At 40.8% G+C, this 27,618-nt stretch overlaps 2 protein-coding genes across 6 annotated transcripts in view; both read right to left on the bottom strand.

The window, feature by feature from the left end:
- Positions 1–18,421, bottom strand: part of kif21a (kinesin family member 21A) — a 33,574-nt gene extending 15,153 nt beyond the window's left edge. For 2 of the 3 annotated variants that reach the window (XM_043228055.1, XM_043228057.1), the window contains exons 1-15: positions 18,175–18,421; positions 7,069–7,291; positions 6,284–6,466; positions 5,831–5,980; positions 5,605–5,739; positions 5,231–5,410; positions 5,005–5,120; positions 4,391–4,586; positions 3,845–4,034; positions 3,700–3,763; positions 2,592–2,801; positions 1,808–1,870; positions 715–799; positions 518–632; positions 227–415 (exon numbers count right to left, since the gene is read on the bottom strand). In XM_043228055.1, coding sequence (XP_043083990.1) covers positions 227–415; positions 518–632; positions 715–799; positions 1,808–1,870; positions 2,592–2,801; positions 3,700–3,763; positions 3,845–4,034; positions 4,391–4,586; positions 5,005–5,120; positions 5,231–5,410; positions 5,605–5,739; positions 5,831–5,980; positions 6,284–6,466; positions 7,069–7,291; positions 18,175–18,218 — 2,143 coding nt within the window. In that variant the 5' untranslated portion in view covers positions 18,219–18,421. The remainder of the gene's footprint in view (positions 1–226; positions 416–517; positions 633–714; positions 800–1,807; positions 1,871–2,591; positions 2,802–3,699; positions 3,764–3,844; positions 4,035–4,390; positions 4,587–5,004; positions 5,121–5,230; positions 5,411–5,604; positions 5,740–5,830; positions 5,981–6,283; positions 6,467–7,068; positions 7,292–18,174) is intronic. The other variant, XM_043228056.1, reaches the window with a different exon arrangement.
- A 1,407-nt stretch (positions 18,422–19,828) lies between these two features.
- On the bottom strand, positions 19,829–27,561 carry slc2a13b (solute carrier family 2 member 13b). Of its 3 annotated transcripts, none has more exons than XM_043228110.1 (12): positions 27,277–27,561; positions 26,058–26,546; positions 25,823–25,982; positions 24,907–25,112; positions 24,686–24,794; positions 23,913–24,076; positions 23,707–23,827; positions 23,499–23,624; positions 23,252–23,370; positions 23,017–23,169; positions 20,619–21,720; positions 19,829–20,525 (listed from the first exon to the last, which is right to left on the bottom strand). In XM_043228110.1, the coding sequence occupies exons 2-11, from the start codon at positions 26,518–26,520 to the stop codon at positions 21,506–21,508; spliced, it is 1,836 nt and encodes a 611-aa protein (XP_043084045.1). In that variant the 5' UTR covers positions 26,521–26,546; positions 27,277–27,561; the 3' UTR covers positions 19,829–20,525; positions 20,619–21,505. The 3 variants fall into 3 exon arrangements, with proteins under 3 accessions (XP_043084045.1, XP_043084046.1, XP_043084048.1); XM_043228111.1 differs by having other exon boundaries at positions 24,907–25,092; positions 25,923–25,982; XM_043228113.1 differs by lacking the exons at positions 23,017–23,169; positions 23,252–23,370.
- Between the last annotated feature and the right edge of the window lie 57 nt (positions 27,562–27,618).

The following is a 27,618-nucleotide window of genomic DNA, read 5'->3' as shown; positions in this document are numbered from 1 at the left end:
CTCTTTTTTTCCCTCGTTCAATGTTCTGTTTCTCTCAGAAGCACGTCACAGTGCGGAAGTGAAATCGGTCACGAACTTTTTCCATTAACTAAAAATGACTGATGGATAATTTGACTCTGGTTAAACATAACTAATATTTTGTTATGTATTTGTACGTTGCACGGGTCAAAATGGCTGATTTTTGGGCACCCTCGTCGCATTCGACGGCAAGCGCGCGCGCTCTTACCCATGTTGTGCAGCACACGGTCCCGCTCCAGCTGCGTGTCTCTGATCTTGCACTGCAGCATCATGAGCTTCTGCTCGTACTGCTGTTTGAGCGTGTGAAGACGTCTCTGACTGTTCTCAAGCTCATCGATCAGCTTCTGCTTGATGGCGATCTCACACGTGATGTTCGCCAGATCTGCCTGGAAGTCTTCTATCAGCGCAAAAAAAAAAACCGTACAATATACGAAACTCTAAAAAGCAGTCATTTTAGAAATCGTATAAAAAGGTGTTACTTCACAGTTAACATCGGTACCCTTCTCATCCAGGTCAGAGTCAGACTCGTCTGAGCTCTCCTCAGCATCCATTTCCTCTTCCTCGACTTCCTCCTCGTCTTCCTCTCCGTCCCCCTCCTCGCGGTCGCTGGCCTCCTGAGTGGAAACCATTTCATGTCAAATATGGAACGATGAGGTCCACCTTTCAAATGTGTTCTGATCGGGCAGTCAATCGTACCATCTCTGGCTCCTGATTGGTGGGTTCTGACTGCTCTTTCTCGTTAATCTTCTGTTCGCAGTCAAGCGGTTCATCTTTGTTGGCACTGCAGGTGGAAATCAAAACGAAAAATCGGTTTTGTTTTGTTTTTTTTTATAAATATGCTTAGCGGCACAGATTATCTGAAACAAAACAGAAAATTAGGAGGGAAGGAAAGATGGGATTATGACAAAAACACATGATTGCAACAGAAAAGTTAAATGGCAAAACTATTCTAAACTCGATCGATTTTCATTTGCTTATTAGCATGCCTATTATTAACAATTTGGCTGTTTATTAGTACATATTCTGCATCTCTAATCATGTCCAATATCTAAATTTAACAACTACTAACTATTAATAAGCAGAAAATTAGGAGTTTATTGTGGTAAATGTTACAGTTAATGGTTTGTTGATTGCAAGAGTTGGACCTTAAAATAAAGTGTGACCAAATCTTCCTCTGTAGTAAAAAAAAAAAAAAATTATATATATATATATATATATATATATATAACAAAAATATAATATATTTAATTTGAAGTACTAAAAGTATTAATATTAGATACAAAAATTTAATACTAATATACTAACAATCACTACTATAATTAAAACAAAAAAATTGAAAATTAGAAAAGCACATAAAAAAACTAAAAATATTCAAATGAAATTGAATGGAAAATCATTCATAATTGCTAAAATATTATATATATATATATAAATAATACTGAAATAACACTGTATCAGAGGTTAGTTAATCATAAAAGAGGTCATTTACAGTTATCAAAGTAAAGCTGCAACTTCAGAGACAGAATGAAAAATGAAAAAAATAAAAAAAAATAGCAGACATTGTGATTTTGTGAGATTCACATTGTACTTTTAGGTGTATTTGAAAACTAAATAAATAAATAAACTGAAGTACACAAAAGTATAAACATTTTGAGGACTGTTCTCCAAGGCTGGAAATTACCTGCTGAGAGATAATCAGAATATAAAGATTACAAGCAGAGATGAAACACAGGGTGGTTATGGGTAATTATAGAGGGCAGTGAGGGGAAAGAGAGACACAGGGACAAACCTGTCTTCCTCCACCTCTTCCTCCTCATCCTCCTCTCTCTTGTCACTCAGCAGCTGCTGGAGTCTTCAGCGGTCAGAGGTCAGAGGTGAAGGGTGAAAGAGAGGAAACGAGGAGCACAGAGAGACAGATAGAGAGGGTACGGTACACACATTAGTAAAGACGGCTGTTGATCACATGGAAATGTTGAATGTGGATATAAAAAAAAAAAATATCATTGATATCATCAGCTGATATCATTTTTTTCTTCCAGCTTCTCCTTAGTTATTTTTGACTTTCATTGCATAAAACAACACAAAACACTGCTGGGGAAAACAATAAAATAAAAAAATATATATATAGTTTGTGTATTATGCCTGAAATTATTTTGATATTTTCATTGTCATTATTATGTTTCATTATTATTATGTTTCTCCATGGCTGTAAAGTAATGTTTTTTTAATTTATTTACATTTTTATACACACACACACACACACACACACACACACACACACATATACATACATATATATATATATATAATTTTTTTATAAATAAATAAATATGCTGTTCACCAATCGCAGGTGTGGTAAAAGAACCGATTACAGTCTTTACGATAATGCTTGACATAGTAATTACACATCTTAAAAGAACAATACAGCTCACCAAGAAACCAATGCTTCTGTTTCACACAGCTAGAGATGAGGGGCAATTATTCATAACACACGCTCGCTCTTGGCCCGTTACCATGGCAACAGCCCCTCCAGATACCACTTCACACTGAGATCGCTTTCACCCTCTTATTACCTCTTCTTTTTCTTCTTCTCCTTCCTCCTCAGTTTCTCTAGATCTTTCTTGGCGATCTCGATGATGTCCGAGGTCTCTTGGCTCGGGTCGGGTCCCAGGAGGGCCGGAGAGAATGTTGCAGACGATCCGTAAAACGGAGGACGACTGGACGCTCGCGTGAGGTTTCTCCTCAGGTTTTCATTCACTGCTTCACTCTCCAGAAGTCTGGCTCTTAAATACACACAAACATATGGAGTATGCATTATGACAAAGAGATAGACAGACAGACAGACAGTCAGAGAGAAACAGACAGACAAAGACAAACAGATAGAGAGACAGATAGAGACAGACAGAGGTAGAAAGACAGACAGTCAGGTAGAGACAGAAAGACAGAGAGACAGACAGAGACAGAAAGACAGAGACAGAAAGACAGACAGACAGAGACAGAGAGACAGACAGACAGACAGAAAGACAGAGACAGACAGACAGAGAGACAGACAGTCAGGTAGAGACAGAAAGACAGAAAGACAGAGAGACAGACAGAGACAGAAAGACAGAGACAGAAAGACAGAGAGTCAGGTAGAGACAGACAGACAGAGACAGACAGAGAGACAGACAGTCAGGTAGAGACAGAGACAGAGACAGACAGAGAGACAGACAGAAAGACAGAGAGACAGAGACAGAAAGACAGAGACAGAAAGACAAACAGTCAGGTAGAGACAGAAAGACAGAGAGACAAACAGAGACAGAAAGACAGAGACAGAAAGACAGACAGTCAGGTAGAGACAGACAGACAGAGACAGACAGAGAGACAGACAGACAGACAGAGACAGACAGAGAGACAGACAGACAGACAGAGAGACAGACAGTCAGGTAGAGACAGAGAGACAGACAGAGAGACAGAGACAGACAGAAAGTCAGACAGAGACAGAAAGACAGAGACAGAGAGACAGACAGAAAGACAGAGAGACAGGACAGAGAAGACAGACAGAGAGAACAATAAATAGACAAATAGACATACAGATAGATAGATAGATCCACATTATCAATACAAAAACAACTAAAAACAGTATAGAATTATAATACTAGCCTCATTTACAGTAGGATATCAACAAAAATGTACAAATACCTCAGATCCTCAATCTCCTTGATGTAATTCTGAATCATATTTCCAATCTCCTCACTGCCTTCGCCTGGAAATACAGCAAAAATTCCGTCAGAGACCATCAAACATTTCACAGAATCTTTGGCTGGCCATATTCGCCGTGCCGTACCTGCTCTGGAGAGCACCTGATTGGCCTGTTCACTGAGCAGCTGCGTGAGCCGGGCGCCCTGAGCGTCGATGGCTTCCTGCATGGCCTTCACTCGCATGCGCAGATTATTGTTCTCTATCTGCAGCATGGAGTTCTCATGGAACATGTCGTTGATGCTTTCCAGCCCATCTTCTCCGACCATACGCTTCCCCTGAGAAACAAAGACAAACATTAAAGAATCACGACATTACATATTAAATAAATCCCTATGTCTTAAACTTCAATTTCACATCCGATATTTCCTTATGAACTTATAGGGGTTTCCAATTCCTTGATTGGCAAAGCCTGACTTAAAAATAATGCAAATGTAAATGACATAAATTGTTGACTAAAAGATTTGAAAACTGGCTGTTAAAAATTTCAGGGGGCTTACTGTCATAGGCGGAGATGCCGATAACGATTGAAAGATTTGAGTTTTTTCAGTTTTTATTTGCAACATAGCAAAGAGGAATCTGAACGTAACCAAAATGAAAGTATCAAACCCACATTTTTACGGCAGAATCTCACCGTTCTGTACTCCATGAGCTCCATCTGCAGTCGGGCGATCTCCGTCCTGAGCGCGCTGATCTGCTGGCTGGCCTTGTCTTGGTTCACCACCACCTTATTCTTGATGTTGCGAGCTCTGTTAGCGTACTTCAGCGTGTTCAGGGTTTCCATGAAGTCCTGATCTGACGGGCTGGTGCAGGCGATCATCACTGTTCGACTAAGAAACCGGGGAGATCGTTTTATTTATCGTACGGACCGCTGCTACAGTGTCAAATAAATATCCTGTCTGGACGTGGATCAATTCCCTGGATGTGAAAATGCATTTCTAATGGTGGTATTAAAATCCCGACTAACAAATTTTAAGCTCACAAGTCAAAAATGGTCATTATTGTGTTATAGTATAATTATAACCCTGTTATTACACTGCAATTACGAATTGCATGCAGCTCATTAGAAATACTACGAAAAGTACTACCTACTAATTTTAACTGAATCGGACTATTTTTTTAGATTGAAAAAGTGAAACGATTTGGAATATTTGTTGAAGAGCGGTGCTGTCAAACGATTAATCGCATCCGAAATAAACATTTTCGTTACTTTCGTCTTCCTTCATTTGCAGAACGTTTGGCACGGACCTGTTTCCTCCCAGTGAATCCTGCAGAAGGCGAGTGAGTTTGGAGTCCCGGTAAGGCACGTGCGTTGAGCGTTTGCTTCTGTCTCCTAAAGCACTGATGACATTCCCTAACGCCAGCTGCGTCACAGTGAGAAAAGAGCAGAGGAGAAATATTAGAAAATGTAATGAGACTGATTTCATCAGGCTAGAATTATGTGTCGTTGTGTAACAATACTACTCATTCTGACCAATCCACAGTTGATGGAGATGCCCTCTTTGGCCCGGTCCCCTGTGGCCCCCGTCCTCTTGAGTCTCTCCGATCCTGCCAGATCCACGAAGTGAAACTTGGCTGTGAGCGTTTCAAACTCTTCCACCTCGGACGAGCTGTTGACCAGTCGATTGTCTGTTTCATCGTCCTGCTCTGGCGGCTGAGAAAAAAAGAAAAGAAAAAGTGAATTAAAGCAAAAATACACTAGATGGTGTTTGTTAAAAAATGGCATGTTCTCCGGTCAAGTTTAGGTGCGTTTCTATTAGGGCTGCGACTAATCGCAAAGTTTAACACCACTAGTTCATACTCAGTTTGGCCGCTGTAAGAATGTGGCCGCAATAAGAAGGTACTTACGCTTTCTGCAGTTGCACAAACGCGCACCTGGCAGATGTGAATGGTGAAGATGGCATGAGATCGAGAGCTCTGCACATTCATCTGAGTGCTAGCAGTGGTGCGGGAGAGAGCGCCCAGCTTCAGACACTGCATCATCTACAGCACACACACACATCGGCACAGTCAGTTACATTCTGTGCATAATAAGAGGGTACGATATCTTAGAAAAGAAATGGCTGACTCTCACTTCCGCCTCTGAGGAGACCGTACGAGTCGTCACGCCTACGGTGTAGATGCTGCCGTTGGCGTCCTCGTGGATTTTAATGTGGGATTTCTGCTTCCTCATCTCAATGTCACGCGTGGTGTCGAAAAGATCCAACACCTCCTCGTTATACAGCTGCAGACCGTTTTAGCTATTTTAGTACTTCAGATTAATTTAGTTTAGTTAGTTTCCCAATGCAAATGTTACCTTTATGTTTTACTAGAATTTTCATTTTAGTATTTTAAAGTTTATTTCAGTTTTATTTGAACTGATAAAATGTATATATTTTATAAAATATATAAGTTTTAGCACAAATTTGACTTCTTTGTTTGAAAGGAATCACATGACCACTAGCTCAACCAGTGGCATGAGTTTAGACAGGAATAAAAAGGATCATTAAAATAACCTAGAGCAAAACCGTCCACAAAACGTCCGTACCTCCAGGAACTGTGCGCTGATCTTGAACTCTGGGACGGGTCGACCCTGATCTGTGGCCTCCTGGCGTCTCTGCTCGATGCCTTTAAAGAGGTGACTGACCGCCCGCGGGATGATGCCCAGCTCCTCGTCTGGTATGGCCACGTCAAAACCCGTGCCCATCGTATACGTCTTCCCCGACCCTGTCTGAGATCCAACACCAATTACACTTTACTAAACACAGAGAATCAGAAATTACAGGCGAGACTAAATGAAAACGAAACCAATCGCTGCAGATTACAATCACGCGAAGGAGAGGTTTGGAAAAAAAGTGAATCGTTTGGAAGTCCTTGAGCAAGAAAGGTTAAAAATAAACGGATATCACAAGATCTTGCATTCATGTCAACCTGTTGTTGGAGACTCCCAAAACCAAAATAGGAACCTTTTCGTAACCCATAATAGGGGCACTTTAAATAATAAATAAATGTGATGTTATATTCAATAATCTTAGTACGGTGTGGCACGTGTGTTTTTCTGCTTGGATATGTCTGTCTGGCGGATGAGTGAGACCGTTGATAAATCAGGATTAACAGAGAGAGATAGACAGATATCGAATCTGTGATGCTGTTCGGAGGAAGTCAGCCATGAAATGCAGGTCACGGGCGACACTGGTCTTAAATGAGGCAGACAGCATGAAGACACGAAACTAGGTCAAATCCAAACTCCTTTCACCTGTCACCTCAAATGATCCTAGACGTAACCAGACGTGACAAAGTCAACATGAAAAGGCATTTTCTAGAAGCACAAACCTGTCCGTAGGCAAAAATAGTGGCATTATAACCCTCAAAACACCCTTCGATGAGTTTCTCGGTGCAGTTGGCGTAGATGGTGTCCTGCGTCGAGTCCATGTCAAACACGTAGTCGTATGTAAAGGCCTTGTCCTTTCCCAGAACCACCTGGGGTTCGCCAGGGGTCACAAACGTGCAGATGTGACATCCTTCAATCTTTTCCTTTGCCAGCTGAGGACGAATCCTGTGACACAAAGAGAGGATATTTTGAAACGACTTGCTCTCTCGAACACTGAATAGCAACGAGAACCTCCTGATGCGTTAACGAAGTGAAAATTAGTCATCTAAAATAGGACTGTAAAAACTGGGCGTCTGACTGCATATAATAACACGTCTAGCAAGAAATTTTACACTTCAAAAGATGAAATGTTTGTCAATTTGATCTAAACAAGAAGATGCTTCCTCAAGATACAAAAAAAAGATTTGATTCATACTTGCAGCTACATAAATTGATTTCTCAAGGGTTCATATTTATTCAGCTCATTTTCACTGTAATCGTGTAATAAGCAAGTCTTCCAGGTCCCGAAGCAGCAAAACAGCCCCAGACCATCACACTACCGCCATATTTTACTGTTGATATGATGCTCTTTTTCTGAAATGCTGTGTTACTTTTATGCCAGATATAACGGGATACACATCTTCTAAAATGTCAAAAACTTTTGTCTTGCCAGTACACAGAGTTTTTTCACAAAAGTCTTGGGGATCATCTAGATGTTTTCTGGTAAAACTGAGACGAGCCTTTATGTCCTTTTTGCTCAGCAGCGGTTTTCATAAAGTCATAAAGATTGACCTTAACTGAGACAAGTGAGGCCTGCAGTTCTCTGGATGTTGTTGTGAGCTCTTTTGTGTGCTCTTGGGTGAGTCGTTGCTGTGCTCTTGGGGTAATTTTGGTCGGCCGGCCACTCCTGCGAAGTGTCTCCATTGTTTTCGCCATTTGTGGATAATGGCTCTCACTGTGTTTCTCTGAAGTCCCAAAGCTTCAGAATTGGCTTTATAAGCTTTTCCAGACTGATAGATCGCAATTACTTTCTTTCTCATGTGTTCCTGAATTTCTTTGGAACTTAACATGCTGTATAGCTTTCGAGGATATGTTGGTCTACTTCACTTTGACAGGCAGGTCCTATTTAAGTGATTTCTTGATTGTGAACAGGTGTGACGGGAATCAGGTCTGGGTGTGGCTAGAGAAATTGAACTCAGGTGTGATAAACCACAGTTAAATTGTGTTTTAATGGGGTTTGAATGTTCATTTTCAGTGAGCATGCAAACTGACATTCCCAGAATTCTCTGTGTGCAAGACCTTACTTGAGAGATTGAGATTGTTTTCTGATATAGTTGGATATATCCACAAAACAACTTAAACTTTATTTACTGTAACAGCCATTACTGCTCAAAGAAGAGGTTTTATACATATGTTCTTAAGACTTAAAAAGACATAAAAAAAGCAAAAACGAACTCACAGACACAAATAAATCAAATAATACAATCGGTATCAAATGTATCTATACATTTGAGAAGTCTCTATTACATTCTAGTACTTAAATATGGCTCCGTTCCTTGTTCATCTTTTCATTTCTGTTTACAAAGTACAAAAAAAACTTCATCCAATCACTTAAAGAATTAACATTGCACCTATCTTTAACAAGCCATGTTTGATGTTTCATTCATAGCCCACTAATTTTAATGCTTAACAGTATGGTTTTTAGTAACAGTGATGCTTGCATGGCGCAGTAAAGATCTCTAAAAAGAGAACTGATGTCAGTTTCTGTGGCGCACCTGACAGCAGAGGCTGAGCTTTCACTCCGACTGTGAGGGACGCTTTGTTCAGAGCACAATTCACAGAGAGACTATTGTGTGTGTGTTTGATACTGGATCTGTCCTGTACTGAACACCAGAGAGAGACGGATATGTGGGTGAGAGACACATAAGCAGAGGATGGGTTGCAGCTAGTCTGTAAGATTAGTATTGTTTGTGCACTAAAACTATGAAGAACACTCTAAAATATGTGCTACTATTCACATCTGCACAAAAGTGAACTTGATAAAATGTTTTATCCATCCGTCCATCCATCCATTCTTCTCCTGCTGCTTATCTGGGACCTGGCCACCCGCTCTCTTCTCATAGCTGTTCTTGAGAGATGCCAAGGTGTTCTCAGTCTAGCTTGTCTGACCCTGGTCTCTTTGCATTTCGTGATGACCAAAAACCTCCACTGTAAACTGTCTGGAAGACATCCTAAACAGATGGCTGTTGCTGGTTGCTGTTTGATTAATATTATGTCTTCTAACACACAGATAGCTGAGTGTAAATGAGTTTATATGAAAGACATGTGACGTTAAATTGTGCTTTGTTGTTGTAATGCCTAGAACGTTTAAAAAAAATCTACATAAATTGGCAAAGTACATGGGAGGAAAATGAGGGAAAAAAAGTGTTCAGTTTCAGTTTTTGGCCCATTGTTAATTTTGGTCAATTGAACCAGCTGAACTCTTTTTGACTCTGAGGAGCAAGGGCACTATTCTAAGTCTCTCCCATTTGTCAGAGCTTCTCACCCTGTCTCTCATATTTAGCTCAGACACCCTTCTGAGAAGACACATTTCAGCTGCTTGAACTTCACTGCTTTGGTCATTACCCCACAGTTCATGTGGAATGAAGCTTAAATGAGAAATCAAGAGCTTTGCCTTCGTACTCAGCTCCGGCTTCGCCACAACAGTCCAGTACAGAACCACATGCAGCCACTGCTTCTTTCTTTTAATCTTATGCATTGGTCTGCCCTCACGTAAGATACTTGAACCCCTCTACATGGGGAAGGAGCTCACTTCCTACTCAAAGCAGGTACTAGCATTGGTCTCAGATTTGGAGGTGCTGACTAATATCACCAGGCAAGGTCAGAAAGTTCCCATCCTAACTTACAAGAACTTATACTTCTTCAAATAAGCTAAATGATTCTTTGTAAGAGTGACAGGCAGCAAGAAAGCTCCACCAACAGCTCAAATTCCACAGCAGAGGCTTTGAACAAAGCCAACTCAGACTCCATGTCTTCAGCCTCCCTGAAGGAGTAGCTCCTCTGGAGGTTGGAGCTAAAGACCTTCCAGACAGAATCCTCTTCCAAACTTCCTTATTCTGATCAGATGATTAGTTTTGGTTTCCCCATGTCTGTCCGAAAGCCTTCAGACCCCAGTCGTCTTATTCATCTATACATCGGAAGCTCTGTTCCAAAACATATGGTCACAGCTCCAATAAAATAAATTCAATCACTAACCTTTCACCTAAAGTGGTCTGGTACTAGGTACACACAACCTTATGCTGAAACCAGGGGCGGAATTTCATATTCATATTTTCATCACGATTTCATTTCATATTTTATGAAAACAGAAACAGTAAAATATATCAATGAAAACTGAGATTTCAGCTGCGTTAAAATACAGTATGTGGGCACAGAGAAGCGAAAATGTAGCCTAAACAGGATTGTGTCCATAAACATAGCCTAATAAGCAGTGATATAATAATATTAATTCGCCCCTCGCTGAAAAAAGGACTTTATATGGTCTGTATTGCTGTACTCCTTCTGGCCTCCAGGTCCCAACTCAGCGTCTACAAAATGGCAGAGACTATCGTAATTCACATTTTGTCAGTGAAGACATTGTTCAAATTCATTATTAATCCCCAAAAAAGTGCTAAGAAAGGAATTCAGAAATTAGACGTCTATAGACAAGTCTCTGCCTGCCATGTTCACATCCCTGAGGCAGCTTCATACAGTCGGTATAAATCATTAAAGAGTGATCTCTAGGCAGCCTTTCAATACTCCTGGCTGCTTTTTAAGAGGAACCTGGATCATCTTTCCTTTCCAAAATTTTAATCTAATCCTTCGGATGAAAGAATAGATGACAGGAATCACGAAAGGTGCAAAAAAAAAAACATTATAGCATCAAACTAGTACTACAGAGAGAGGAAGAGAGAAAGATTTAGTTGAATTTGGTATGGATGGACAGGCTTGCATTATGCAGGAATCAGCACCACTCTCTCTCTCTCTCTCTCTCTCTCTCTCTCTGTGTCTGTCATGAGTGTGGTTTTCCTGCCCCGTGACAGAATGTAGGCCACTACTGGATCTGCTGCTGTTTAACCTCAATTCCTAATTTTTTCAGCTTAAATGAATGATCATTACTGTGTCCACATCCATGTTTCTGACAGTAAACACAACGATGAAAAAAAAAAACCCCCAAGAAACACTCATCCCTGTCAGCAGTTCCCGACCGTGACAACCATTACAAAGGACGTCGGTTTTTTTTAAACGAGCCTGTGGTTTGTTTTATAATGAATAAGCAAGACTGCTCTGTTCAGCACTGTGTAGGATACTGGATATTTTGGGCATTTTATAGAATTGTGACTTTCCGTGTGCTAACCTACCACACAAATCTCCGGAGCTGCAGAGCTATTTCCAGCAGCATTTCATTCGGAATTTGCAGCTTATTAAAAACGTATCACCGATTGCACAGAAACAAGGTCTTCGGTCAGTACCGCACAAAAAAAAAACAGACTATATTAGCATTGAATTCCCTTTCTAACTTCTGGCACAGTTTTAGAAAGGCTTAGAACAATATTCAAAGTGTTATCGAAAATGTGACTGGGGCATGAGAATGCCTGTAGCAGGAATGAAGCGGTGGTCATATCTGTGCCGACAGACAGTCTCTATGTGACACAGCTATTGATGCAGTTCAGTGAGGCGGCACAGCTTTTCACAGCGCATACACAATCACAGCATGTGTGAGAGCACCGGCTTAATTCAGTCCCACAGGCCTCCCGAGACCCACTATACAGCGTCGGCCCTAAATACAGCACGAGATATAATGGGAGTAAACAGATATCAGATGGACCCGGATGCATTGTGGGATACAGTGGAACAGTCCGGCTGAAATAATCGGCCTGTTCTTTTCTGTCTTGGCAGTTTATCAAACATTTCCAGTGAAATCAAAGTCTCCGAGACATTTGGAAGAGCTTGAAAAGGCAGAGGGCAACAGGTACGATGAGTAAAACTAATGGCGTCCTGAAAGGTTCTCAAGCGAGAGAGAGCGTTCTTTGTTCTTTAACTAGAGCACGCTGTAAAACTCAATCCAAATGCATTTGACTTGTTGCCATTTTGTCCCACAGTAAAGCAGAAGCGTCTACAGCTGTCAGACAAGTGCGTTCTGGGTTTCAGAAGGCTTTAAACGGTAAAGATACCACACACATGGGTCTTTTCCCTGCAGACAATGTTATGGAAACTCTCGCTTGATGACAAGTGCAATAGCAACAGCATTACAACGCCATTTTACGTATTTTGTCGTGTCTGGAACAACATTGTAATCCAAACATTTAGTCTTCACCATATCTTTACACCTAAACCTAACCTTACCCATGATTAATGCATAAAATCAGATTTAATGATAGATGAATGACACTGATATACAAGCACCAAACACTGATTGTAACTTCACAAAAACGGGTTCTTCAAATCTGATTGGCTAATCACAATGTTGTTCCAAGGTCAACAAAGACATTGACCTACGAACATGCCAAACTCAGCAAAATCTTGTGAGGCACACTGACGTTGGATAAGAAGAATTTGCTCTCCATTCCAATTCACCTCAATGGTGTTTGATGGGGTTAAGGGTCAGGGCTTATCCAACCATGTCTTCATAAGCCTAGCATTGTAAACTGAGTCACAGTCAAGGTGGGATAGAAAATCTTCACCAAACTTCACCAAACTGTTTCCACAAAGTTGGAGTCATGGCATTGTTCACAATGGCTTTGCATTAAAATCTCCCTTCATTGGAAGTAAGGGGTCTAGCCCTTCAACCCTCTTCCAAAAAACCTTTCAGTTGCAGTCAGGTGATGCTCTCCTGGCGTATGGCGCCAAAGTTAGTTCATAATTTGTCACTCCACAGAACAGATTACCAACGCTCCAGAATCCAGTGATGCTTTTGTTTTGTACTTGGTGATGTGAAATTTGCATGTAGCTGCTTGGTCGTGGAAAGCCCTTCACTGAAGCTCCTACAGCACAGTGCTAATATTATTGCCAGTTTAGGTTTGGATCTCTTCAGCTGCGGTTGCACAATGGAGCAATGGTGACTTTATACTATATGTTATAACATATGTTATATACTATATTATACTTTATACTATACGATATGTGCCTCAATACTCGGTGACCCCGCTGCTGTTCCTAAACACTTCTACTTTTACAAACAACGTCCTGCAAAGTTTGGCTCCAACCCTAATCAAACTTACCTGAATGCTTTCAAGATCACTAGAAGGCTACAGGCTGGTGTGTTTGATTAAGGTTGGAGCTAAACTTTGCAGGTCAGTGGCCCTCCAGGACCAAAGTTGCCCAACCCTGGTGTACAATCTTCTTTTGATGCCAACAGAGCATCAATTCTTCTTGGGAAGGCTAAAGGCTAAAAGAATTTTGTGCCATTCCTAATGTGGTACAGTGGCCAGGTCACTAGGCGATGCAAGCAGAGAAAAACATTTCCTAAATCTATTCTTCAAAACATCCCAAAGTGGCTCAATAATAATCAGATCTGGTTACTATGCAAGTTATGAAAGATGTTCAACTTCATGTCCACGTTCAACAAATCACTCAGTCATCAGTCTTGCTCTGAGGTGCATTATTGTCCTGACACTGCACCCATTTACGGTACAATGTTTAAACAATTGGGTGCACACGATCCTCCAGAATGGTTTGGTAATGCTTGGCAGGGACATGCCCATCTAGATCTGTAAGGAATAGTATAATAATTTGGGTCTGGTGCCAGAGCTGAAGCCAGTGCTTGGCCAAGAGTGCACTTGTTCAGAGCTGGCTCTCCCTTTTACTGGTAGAGCGAACCCTCTACTTCAACAACATGTGATTGGAATCGCTTCTTATCTCTTACAGAAAGAGAGATTTGGTTTTGTCTGCCAACCACTGCTGATCTGGCATATTTACCTGCTCCGCCTACTGGCATCATAGGTTCCCTTGTTTTAGACCAGCAAGGTTCCGGGGATCGCTCTGAACCAGGATCTGGGTACTTGCCCGGGACTTTTTTTTAAGTGAAAATTCATAACTCACTTCCCAATTGGGCACAAGCACTGGCAGAAAAACAGTGTTTCAGGGCCCAAACCATCATGATTCACTCTGGGCATGTAACAATCTAGGTGATAAGCCTAAGGGGCTTCTATACAATAACTCTTAATCATAAATTCTCACCCTATGAAGTTCCCAGTGAACAGATATAATGGAAACAGGAGTGCACATTTAATTCTGCGCTGAACTAGGCATCTGTGTGGTTTTACGTTTTTGGATCCATCCAACAGTTACCCCTGTTGGATGCGGTTCATACTTCTTGTTGGTATGCCGACAATACCTTTGATACGCCACAAAGACAGAGATGTACCAATGAGATGCGTACCAACAATCTGTCTTCTACTGAACTCTGATACGTATCAGACTCAGTAGTGTTGAGTCCTCACAGCTCACAAAGAATGCTTCACAAACATCTCAATAAACTGCATCACTGCCATGAAAACTACCAATAAACAGGCTGTCTGGTATAAGCAATGTGATTTATTTGTTCTAGTTCCAGTTACATTACGGATTCGGCAGTGATTGGAAGGTTACTAATCATACAAAGGTGACAAGGTGGCAACTAAGCCTACGGTAATGTTTGCATTCTGTAGGAAGGCTGTAGGCAGCGAGGCGTAAGGTGTTGACAGAAGCTCTCCTCAAAACCAACACTGATCCAACAGCATATTCAAACACCACACACTGCGTTCCTGTAATTGTTTCTTACCTCACCGACCCACGATGAGAAGAGACAGAAACGCATTTAGAAACGGTATATGATGACATCCCAGCTTAATGTGCTCTAGTTATAGACACAGATTGGATTTTAAAAGCAGCACACGACCTGTCAGGGTTTGCTTATTCACGGCCGTTTGAGCTTGAGGCAATTTGATAGAATTTAGTAAAACCCGAGGCCAAACGAACAGAGATACCACGAAAAGAATTCAAGCACGCGGGAAGTGAAGCGAAGTTGGCAGGGTGTGGTGAATGTGGGAAAACTACCCCACGTCTGCTCTGCATAATATTGCCGCTTTCTAGACAAACTGCAATTACAGAGCAGAGATTCTGTTCCTGCCGCAGACCGGGAACTTGTCCACATGCGGCTGCTGCATAGTTTCTCCGTCTGAAGGATGTGACCGTCACTGGGGTCACCACAGAGCGGAGAACTCGAGACCTTAACATCTATAAAAAAAAAAAGAAGTACTGGTGCAAAAACGAGAGACCATGGTATGCTCATTTAATTCAAACGATCAATTCACTTGCCATTTAGTCATTTTAATGAAATAAAAAAATACAATATTATGAATCTTTGTTCATGTTAGATTAAAAATGTACCCATTCGGTATTAGTTAATGCAAGCTCAGGCTCATTAAACAATATTGACAGATCCAATATTAATATTAGCGATGATTCATTTGTGCTTTAGAAACATTTTTTAGATAACTATTTTAACCTTATCGGAATGTGTTACAGATCTTTTTAATAGGTGATATTTTTTTTAAATTCTATTTATTTTGAGTTTGGTGCTTATGAGACATTTTAACAGTCCTGCTCAATATTTTTTTGTAGGATTCCTTGATGATAAATAACAAATATTTTATAACATTATAAATGCATTCACTGTCACTTCTGATTAAATTAATTTCATTTGCAAAAAAAAAAAAAAAATTTAATATTTTTTTTAGAATTAAAGTTATTATTTTTTGTTCTATTGCTTTTAATTTGTTCCTTTTATTGACCTTTTAGCTGAAATGTGGGGAGACGTAAAACATGTTAATAAATGCTGATACCACACGGCCTGCTTCGATATCACGTTACACCCTGTTACTACTTTATTTTTCTTACGAATTTATCAATTAAGATTGCGACGTCAACAGACTAACTAGATTAAGGAGAGGAAGCATGTTTCGTCATGAGAGCAGGGCTTTTATTTCATCGCACAATGACATTAGCTCGCGCGAGAGCCGCTGACTCACTGAAGAAAACTGCACTGTCACCCACAGCTGCCTCTCAGACCCACGACAGCTTCTACTGTACTGTGTGACCAGTTCATTCCCAATCACTCTACATCTGCTACGAGCTTACTAATCACATACTAATGCGCAGATTCATCAATAAATGTCTTCTTTCTTTCATCGATCATCTGTCAGTTAACTGTCTACTTTTAGCACAGACTGTCAATCAAACCAGTGACACACACACACACACACACACACACACACACACACACTCTGGTTGAAATTACGTCATGGTTACATTGCTGTCGCTGATGCTGACACACTTGTCCATCTCGTGTATCTTTTTGGGAGCAAGGAAAACCAGCTGAATTCTTGCTAATGTAACCATACCTTGTTAAGAAACTAAGTTATTACAAATGTAAACAAATGTTCCTAATCCATTACTACTTTAATAAGCAATTACGTAACAACCCAAAACATCTGTTCTATAGTATAAATGTGTGTATTTGTGACACTGTGTTGAGTAAAAAGAAATACTAACTTGGCCAATACATATAATTTAGAATATATTCATAATAACGGATAGTACATACAGTGTTGGGAAAGTTACTTTGGATATTAAATAGGTTACAGATTACAAGATTCCCTAGTTAAAATGTAAAAAGTAGTGTATTTCAATTACTTTATTAATGTAATGTAACTAATTACATATGATTATATTTTTACATTTCTAATGAATGTTACTCGTTATTAAAAGGTGTAAAGCAGCAGTGCTCACAACTGATTATTGTCAGACTTTCAAAATCCTTTTAAGATCATAATAATTTCATTTTAAGGCACAGACATCGCAAAAATCTGACTTCAGTAGCCTAGCTCTTTTAGTTAAAATACTGATTTAGCTTTATAACGTTATTTAGTTTCATTTGATACCGTTTTGCAATCAAAGCGCTACGAAAGGAAACACTGGCATCTAAAAATGGTTTGGAAAAATAAATATAAATAGGCAATAAAACAATTATTGAATAAGCACGAGGTTAATCTTCGAGGTTAATAGATTTCTAGTGGCGTCCACCTATATCTATCAGAGGTAGACTAGTAGGTCATTATTGTTGACCATTTTTCTTTTGAAAACTATGAATTCAGACTTGTTACTTTTAGATTTTGGACTGAGACATCTTTCGAGGTCATTTGTAAATGTAACGTGTTTTGCGTCCTGTTGAAAAATAAGGTTTTTCGAACAAATCTTTAACGTGACTCGGGGAGTGATTCGTTCAATCGCGCAGTGATTCGTTCACTCGCGCATGCGCAATGTCCTACAGGTTCTGTGCGGGAATTAGTTCGAAAGTTCGAACTTCAATCAATTCACTTTCCCAATCAAACCGCGTTGGTTAAAGCTTTTGGCTTTCGCGCGATGAACGAACGACTCAGAACCGAACACTCGTCAGATATTAGATGAAGTGAGGTTGAGCTAATCTAATGAATTAATCTTTTCCGTTTTCTCTTTCACTCTGTTATTGTTTGTTGTGTGATCAGGGTTAGCATAATACGTTATGGAAGTCATACAACACATTTTAATCATGTTTTGACGAAATGCCTCGAAATATGATTTGTTCATTTTGCCGAAGGAGACTCAAAGATTCGAGTCGGTGAAATGATCGCTGGGTGTCGTTGCTTCTATTTGCCACGCCCACAAAGAAATCTCATTGGTCCAAAATCATGCAAGAATATAACTATATATACAAAAGCACATTATTGTAGCACGGCAATGTCGACGTACATAAATTATTGGTGGCTGGAAACTTTCCATTGTTGCGTGGTGTTAGTACAAGGTGGAGCAGTAATATGAAAATCAATTTTACTGATTTAGCGTATAAACATATATAATAATGAAGTAATGGACATTTTTTTCTGTTTTCCTCTGATTTTAACGTCTAATGTAAGGCGCACTTGAGCACAGGCTGCAGCAGGTGACAGCGCATGAAAGCACATCATCATCATCATCATCATCAGTAACGCGCACTAGAGCTCGTGCCCTACCTGAGCGCCACGCGCACTGTGCTCTCGTCCTGTCCGCTCGACATGATTAGATCTTCATCGACCGACGGATCCTGGAAGTGCGCAGCAGTGCTCGGCTCACACACGCATCGGCTCTGCCATATCCAGGGCTCTGGTGTGCATGCACCCGCTACGACGGCGATGCATTGCGTTCACGCGAGATCGTCCGCTCGTGCATGCGACCCTGAGCGCGTCCCGATCTCATCTGATCCGCACGCCCGCTTCATGAACACCAAGCCGCAATGCGTCACCAAACCACGCCTCCTCCGAGACCCCTGGAGGGTGACGTCACCGCACGCATGCAAATCAGTCAACTGGGCTGATATTACCTGAAAGATACGCTTATTTTATATAAATAGTCCACACACACACATATATATCAATGTGCCCAATGGTGTAAAAAAAAATAAAAAAAAAAATAAAAAAAAAAAAAATATATATATATATATATATATATATATATATATATATATATATATATATATATATATATATATATATATATATATGTGCACACAAATAATTTCTTTTATTTTGTATAATAAATTAGTATTATAAATGATAGCTATGTCAGATGAAGTCAACTCATATATGTCTACTCTGAATATTTATTATTTTAATAGAAATAAACATGCATGCCTATATTTAAGAAAAACGTTTAGAAATTAAATATATGTCATACATACACACACACATTATAAATACAGAGTATTATAAATAAATATACATTTATTTTGAATATATGCTTAACCACGATTAATAATTTTAGAGCACTAATAAATACACATATGCAATGCTTGTAAGTAGTAGTAATAAATGAAACAATAATAATAATACAAAAAGAAAACAATTTAGTAATATTTAGCATTATCTATTAATGATCACGTTATTATTTTAGTTCATATATACTTTCATTTCATTCATCAAAAAGAAATGATCCTAACAGTAATAACAATATTATAAATAAAACTAAATTGCAGCATTTAAAACTTTTAAATATGATGCAGGTATTCTTAATGTACATTGCAATGCATTCTATCTTTTTAGAAATATTTGTAACCTAAATAAAAATAAAAACGCATTATAAGTTTTAAAGGCGAATGAATGGATAAGTATTATAATGTATCGTAACTGCGGATGCACTTTTTCATGAAACCATGCAACGTATTATAATGAATGCATTAATGCTGCTTTCCTAATGCATCAAATGCTACCAAATAAAACATTCGTTTAAAAAAGTACTATATTCTACGAGCATATCACGTCTTTTCCTGCAGATGCGCTCTCGAGTGGTAAAGCTTTGATTCCCCCCGCATCGCATCTGTTTTCTAAGCCTTCATTAAAGCATTCAAACGTAACTCCGGCACGCGTTTACAGGCTGATAGCGGAAAGGTGGTCTCGGGGCCCTTTCAGCCGGGAGGAAGCGTAACAGAGGTGAAACAGTTCAGCGCTTGACCCTCTGCCGAAGCGAGTGTCCGGTTACTCGCTCTCACGTTACCCGCAGACACACACTCGATCCTGTAGACGGGGTACAGTGCACTTCAGGGAGAAAACCGATTCACTTTCTTCCCTTGCTTCGTAATCTACGGTAAACATAGCATTGCATATTATGAATGAATGAAAGGCCTGCTAAATGTAAGAGTAGTGCTGTGTATTAAATGAATGATTAATTGCACCCAATATATACATATATATATATAAAATGTAAATATACATAAGTAAAGTGAATCTTATTATACATTCTAATGAACATTTGCCATTAAAAAATGAGCCTCTCACGTGTTTTCCTGCGTTCAGTGATGTGAAAATAGCAACATTCACACAATATTTAGCAAGCGAAGTTCCCGAAACGGAGGCTGGTGGCTAAATGAGGGGTAACAGAGGTCAAAGAGGGTCAGATCGGGACAGGACTGAACAGGTTTCAGCCTGACGGAGCCGAGACCACCAAAAGTCCACCCGAGACCGACGCGGCCAGCTTAGGAACGACTTCAGCTCGGTAGAGTCTTCTCAGGGACAATAGCCAAACATTAAAATGCGGCTAAAACCGCTTCAGTATCGCGTCTTTGGTTTAATATTGAGAACACTAGAAGTATTTTCTAACCGTACACTGAACGTGTATTTATACACGGAACAAAAAAACTTTTATTTTGGATATGATTCGTTGTCTGAAAGCACATTATTAAGCAGAAAGACCGAACGTTTGTAAAACATGCTCCCTAAAGGTCCCGAAACACGTTTCGAGTTTATTACAAGAAAGAAAGCTACATTTATCATCCTCCAGTTTGATTATGAACGGATCTTCGAGTCCGCGCTCACGGTCATCTTCACCGCAACTGAGAGACAAATAAACCAGGAATGAGACTCTTATGTGAGTTTTTCCACACAAAAACGTTTAAAATGATATAAGCGTCGTCTCCGATACTCACTGATATGTAGGAAATTGTGCTTTCTGGTTCCGGAGTGGCGCAACGCAGAGCCCCCAACTCCAAACGAGGCTAAAAAAACCCAAAAAGATCAAACACCGCCAGCTTCATTTAACGAAGACAACGTCGTCAGACCACCACCGCGGTTCAGCCGTTATTTGTAGCCGTGTCGAACGCTTAATTGCATCCAAAATAAAAGCTTCTCTTTATGTAATATATGTACGTGTACTGTGTAGGCTATATTTATTATGTATACATAAAGAGACACACATACTGTATATATTTACATGCATATGCATCAGTATATCGGTTCTAATCATTAAACTGCCACCGCGTGGAAAAAACGAAAGATGTGAATTTGTCAAAAATGAAACGTCTGTCATCATTTACTCAGGCTCACGTCCGTCCCTATTACTCTCTTTCTTATTTGGAAAACACAAGACAAAAACCGTTCAAAGCATCTTTAATTATTCTTTTGGTATTTCCATTTTTGGGGGTAAACTGTCCATTAAATATTTGTGGGTTATTTACTCCTTGAGCATAAGGGCCTTTAAGAAAAAAAGATGGCCTTTAAGGAGTGCGAATGATGACGTTATTTCCACTTTTGTGTAAAAATATCCATTCCAAGATTAGTATAAGAGTCTCAGAAAGACATAGCCCGTGGGTCGCACTCCAGAGCACTTATTCGGCTAACAATCTCACTTCTGGGCAGCCTTCACTTAAGTGAAGCCTGCAACAATGGATGTATAATCTGTACATGTGCAAATATCAGATGATGCTTATCGAGCATCGGTGTAGTTAAATTGACAAATTTCGAGTCAACCAGAACGCTGAATCTCTGGAATGGGAACCACAGCGTCCCTCACGCCGCGAATCATCTTCATCCGTGTCTATTCGTCATCAGTAGCGTCTTCATCAGAGCGGTGGTTTCCTCCCTTTACCCGGATGTAATGAACGCCCTGACCGCCGCCGGCTCCACAGCTGCACAGCCGTCTCTCGAACAGAGACTCGATCTCCTCCAGACGCAGACCCTTGGTCTCCGGCAGACAGCCCACCACGAACGCAAAGCCCAGCAGAGCCAGGCCGGAGTACAGGAAGAATGCACCTGGACGGAGGAGACATTCAAGCTGAAATAGATATCAAATAATCTCATTCTCTATAAACACATTTTAGCAAAAGTGTAGTAGATCCCTTATTAGATGATTATTGTGAAATTGTGACGTTTGATAAGTCAAAAACCGGCCGGTCTTAGTTGATTTAGGTAGCTGGTTTTAGCTGCTTGGTCAGCTGGTCTCCCAGCCTGGCCAGCTAAAGAAATGGTCAAACCCTTCAAAAACAGCCTGCAATCCAGTTATGAACAAGTTTTTTTTCCCAGTAGGGAAGCATCATTACGACAATCAATTAAACTTTGTTGATTACAGAATTGTTTGTGCTACGGTTATAAATTATCCACGAATAACCACCTAAAACACCCTAACAACCCCAAAACAGCACCCTATCAACCACTCAGAAACAGCGCTCAAAACCTGCAGACTGGCTCTGATTTTCCTCAAATAGCATCAACTTGTTCAGACTCTAAAATCGAGGCAAAAATTCCGTAAATGTATTCCAGACTGTAGTTGCAGCCCTAGACCCTAACAAACGTAGAGCAACATGCTAGCCAACTGAATTAAAAGACGACAAGCTTAAAATACTTCAGTAACCGCCCACGTAGAACGCCCTAGCAACCCCAAAGCATTGACCCAACTGCACAGCAACACCTAGAACTACAACTAAAACTGCACCAGAAACTTCCAACTACAATAAACAAGCACCAACATAGCAAGTCCCTAGCAATTACAAAGCGAAGCACAAACACTCACCCGATTGCCCCGTCTATGGTGTAGGAGCTACCCAGAACAACCTGAACAACTGATTGACAACATATTTAAAACACATCGGCCCCAAAGCAACTCTGGCAACAACTCGAACACTGTAGCAGCCTGCATAGCAACACCCTATCAACCGCTCAGAGGTTCCCAGACAACACAAAAAACACCCTAGCAGCAAAAAAATAATGCTCTAGAAACCACCAAGAACATCACGCAAACCATCTTGGTAACCACATAACAACACACGTGCCCTGGAAACCACACAAAACCACAACTCAGAACAATATAACAACTGCATAGCAACACACACCAAACGCCTAAGCAACCAATCCAACGACAACACCCTAGCAACTGCATAATAACAACACCTAACCACCTAACTAGAACAATGTCAACTGTAAAGCAAGCCTCTAGCTCCCTATCGACTGCATCTAGCAACCATCTAGTGATTATAGCTGCGGATGGAATCTAACTGTATAACGCACAAACACCGTTACGGTGTCCAGAGCTGTTAGTGTGCTGCATTGTACCGTAGTATGTCAGGTAGTGGGCCACATGGAGGAAGGTCAGAGACACAAGGACGTTACAGATCCAGTTGACCCCGGAAGAGCAGGCGTTCCCTGTGCTCCGAGCCCACAGCGGATAGATCTCAGAGTTCACCGTCCACGGCATAGGACCCATACCTGCTCCAACACACAACCCGACATCAGGTTTTATGATCATTACCTGCTACTTTAAGCTCCAACGAATTGAAAGAACTCTAACCTGGAGCAAAGAAAGCCAGATACAGGACGAGACCCAGAAGGACAATCCAGGAGTAAGATGTTGGGCAGTAGTTATAGGCCCAGAATACACCCGCACTCTCCTGTGTGCCATTGGTACACCTCGATAAGATATGAACAAGGCTTTGTGATTGACATTTAGTTTAAGTTTGCGGTTCGCAACGTGGCCACATCAGGCTTACGCCGCTTTCAAAGGGGCTAATATAGGGGCTAAACTCTGCATACAGTACCTGCCCGCTGCCGCTGCTTCAGTGTTGGCCGCGTCCACAGGCAGGCATGAAGACTCAACCACGGCTGTGCCGTTCTTACCGTAACAGAAACCGCAATCTGGATTCAACATGCAGGGTTCACAGAACCTTTAACGTACAGACAAAGGAGCTCCAGTCATTCGAGTTGGGAACGGCCGATTCGTTCAGTCCTCTAAAAAGTAAAACTCACCCATACGCAACGCAGGTGGAGTTATGGAGAGAGGGGTCATTGGGGTGAAAGGTCACGGGTGGAGAGGCCTGAGCCGAGAGCAGGAAACCCGCGGCGAGAATCGTCAGGCTTGCAGCAGTACCTGAGTAATTCACAGCACGCCGTCATAACAATATCACTGTACGTACTTCGGTCTGTCGCGTTTGCGGCTGTGTTTGAATCTTCACCTAGTATGCTGCCCAGAGTCAGCTTCCTGCGGCCCACCCTCTCTACGAGCCACACGCCCACTAGAGTAAACAGGAAGTTGGTGAAGGCCGTGGCAGCAGCCAGCCAGATGGCCGTCCGATCATCCTGCACTCCAGACATCTGCAGTATGGTGGCGCTGTAGTACCTGAAGCATTCAGAGAGATCATTTCATTCCCCTAAAATAGACAGTACTGTTATATAATTAGTAATCGGAGGACTAGGTGATGTTCAAAATGGCAACCAACGCTACTCCTGCAGATAACGTGCACAGTATGCATACTACTTTAGAAAGTTTACACTGCATATCGTTTTACATGCTATCCTGAAACACTTTCATCTCATAATTCTGACATAATCATGGGTCAATGCATCATAACTGCAAGTTCTAAACTTATAATTAAGGCCGCATCTCGCAGTTCTGATTTTTTTTTTTTGCTCCCAAGGTATTTGCAAGCAGCAAAGTAGCAACACTATGAGTTTTCTTATAATTCATCTCATCTCAACTCAACTCATCTTATTTTCTATATATCTATATATCTTATTTTCGTTCAGTTAAACTGAATTGTAATTCAATTCTGAACTATAACGTAACCTAGCCTTAAATACGCAGCAAGGATGGTAACAACGACAATAACGTTAACTACCGATGCACCAGTTGGATTTAATTCGCAGTCACTAATACCGATTTTAACAAACCGTTAACTTTTGCGAAAAAAGTCGCATTAGAAGGGGGTCAAAATTGCTCTTAACCTACATGACCGTGTTGATTCCCGAGAGCTGCTGGAACGTCTGCAGGCCACAACCCACGATCAGAGCGCGACGTGCTGGAGCGAACGTCAGGATACGCCACAACACTGGACCCCCTAGAAGATAACCAATCAATCGGCGAAAATGATATCATCATCGTTTTCTATAATTAAATCAATTTTTTCTCATTTCGAACTTGAAAAAATGAATCGCGAGCTACGATCTCACCTCCAGCGTCGATCTCCTCCTCCTCAATGCCGCTCCGTATGCTTTCGTACTCTTCATCCACGTTTACACCGCCACGGATTCGACTGAGCACCAGCCGGGCATTCTGGGCGTCTCCTTTCTGCAGGAGCCAGCGAGGGCTCTCCGGGAGGAAGAGGAAGCCCACGAACTGCAGCACAGCGGGAACAACTGACAAACCCAACATATACCTGTACATCAACACAAAAACGCTTACACTTCATCTCACACTTATCAAACACTTTATATTTTAGTTTTCTCTTGCATTCTCTATACTTTTCCTGCAAAAAACACATTAGGACACTAAAAATCATGGTCCTTGAAGATATTTAGTCCATATCCTTCCATAAATACATAAAAATTCTCTGATTAAAAATTTCTGATTAGTAATATGCCTTCATTTGGGCAAATTTAAAGGCGATTATATCATATAATATCATATTTTTTTATTTGTTTGCACCCGCAGATACGAGATTTTCAAACAGTTGTATATTGAACAAATATTGTTCTATTTTTAATCAGATATTTTAAACCAAATATTATACAAGTAATAAAATGACTAAACATATAAAATGAATAAAGCACACAACGAAATGACTAAAAATTAAAAAACTGAATATAAAAGCTAATTCAAAAGATCAATAAATGTGATGCGTTAAAAATAACATTGTAACACATCTCTCCCTAAGCAGCATGTGCCATTGGATATTATTTTATATTAACACTGACTATTCGTTAAATATTATTTGCATATATATTATTTAAAAATAATTAAATAATATATTTTTTATTTTATTAATTTTATTAGGTTGAAGCATCATGCCTCATGGGTGGCAAACATATACCAGTAGCACAATAGAATCTTCTAATATTTTTATAAAAGACTCCAGTTTTTACTGACCTCCAGCCATCATGGGGCAGATAGCTGAAGGCCCCGTCCACCACACTAGCTATGAACTGCCCGCCGGTGATGAACAGAGTGTTAATGGTGACCAGCTGACCTCGGAGTTGAGAAGGAGAAACCTCAGCAATGTAGACGGGCACGGTCATAGACGCAATTCCTACAACAAACAGGACAAAAAAAAAAGATAAGGCACACAAACTGATTTCAAAGAGCTTCGCTACATATAACTTACCGATCCCAAGCCCGATCGTCAGCCTCCCACACAGAAGAACTTCTTTGTTGGGCGCGACGCTCAGGATGATCCCTCCAACCAAGAAGATGAAGCTGGCGAGCAGTATGCAGACTCTCCGGCCGAAGAGTCCGTTCAGATACCCTCCAGCCAGAGAAGAAACAGCAGCAGCACCGACGGTGATGGACACCAGAAGCTCCTGCCACAGAGAGCTGAGGTTCATCTCCCTCTTGAGCAGGAGCATAGCTCCAGACACCACTCCTGTATCGTAGCCAAACAGAAATCCACCCAGAGCCGAGAAAAACGCCAGGGTGTAGACGAAACGTGGAGAGCCGTGCTGGACAGACGGGATCTGACGCGTGGATGTGGATGAGTCATGATCTTGGTTCCTGGCCTGGACATCGGACGGCGTCTTTATCAAACTCCTCTCATCCTCAACTCTCCTGTCTCCCATCAGCTCCTCCATTCCCTGCAGCTTATGTACATTGTCTCCTAAATCACAAAGAAAACACCTTGAGATCATCACATGAACAATATTAACAAAAGCCATGTAGCCCAACCCAGCATGACCGCGTTGGCCTTGCACACACCTCAAACCATAAAATCACAAAGGTTAACTGTCTAGATCTTTATGAGCGGTTTAGATACAACACATGAACTATTCAGCAAAATCCATTAGATTTTTTTTGTGGAACATAGCATACAAACACTAGCTTATTGTGCGATTCGCGAGCGCAGTTGTTCTTTTGAATCGGTTCTAGCGAATGACTCAGTTCAACCGATTTGCTCGTTTGTTTGTGAATGCTCTGTGCAACACATTTTAATGGAAAAGAGTATTTTAACACGCCACACGGCGGACGTTCGTAAACCGAGCTCAACGAATCAGTCAATCGCTTATAGATTCAGTTCACTGCAGGGAATCAAATTCGAACGAACCGATTCGATTAAATGAATTAGACCTTTTCGGGTCCCGAAAAATAAACCAAATAACAACGTGTCTCAAAATACATTTCACGTTTAAATGAATGCTTTCGAAAGCCGTTTTTATTTTTACGTTCGTATTTTTTTATTTCACAAAACAAGAAAATGCCCAACTTCCTCTATAGCTATAGCTATCGCTACGCGTTTTAAAAACAAACAACGTACGTGTCTCAAAACAAACAATGTACATACACACGTGAATAAGCTAAAACGGGTATATTTGCGTTCTCCTGTAACCTACCAGCAAGACGCTTTTGTCGTTGCTTTTGCTCTGACAGGGCACTCGATCCCGCTTTCGCTCTGTTGTGCTCGAACAGGAAGTTTGTGAATTGTTGCAGTCATATGATTCATATCGCAGCTCTGATCCACGGCCGCGAACATGACCGAGATGCCTTCTTTTCGCCTCCGAGAATGAAATCGGGAACTAAAGCCTAGTCGTTTCGGCCTTAACTCTCTCGTAACTCGTGTTCTGCTTTGCATAAATATGGCAGGAGAGCTCGCGCGCTGTGAAACAGATGATGAGCGGCAACATTGTGTCCGCATGGCCAGCGAGTATCAGAAGGTGGTTTGAACCTCTGTTTGA

This window comes from Puntigrus tetrazona, chromosome 25 (genome assembly GCF_018831695.1).
Source record: "Puntigrus tetrazona isolate hp1 chromosome 25, ASM1883169v1, whole genome shotgun sequence".
Classification (NCBI taxonomy): Eukaryota; Metazoa; Chordata; class Actinopteri; order Cypriniformes; family Cyprinidae; genus Puntigrus; species Puntigrus tetrazona.
This window is presented reverse-complemented; position numbering and strand designations above follow the sequence as displayed.

Coding starts and splice junctions, on each gene's coding strand:
- slc2a13b (XM_043228110.1), bottom strand. CDS start 26,520: ATGGAGGAGCTGATGGGAGACAGGAGAGTTGAGGATGAGAGGAGTTTG. Junction 24,077..24,685: donor TCGGGAATCAACACGGTCAT/GTAGGTTAAGAG, acceptor TGAATGCTTCAG/GTACTACAGCGCCACCATAC. Junction 23,170..23,251: donor TCTGGCTTTCTTTGCTCCAG/GTTAGAGTTCTT, acceptor GTGTTGGAGCAG/GTATGGGTCCTATGCCGTGG.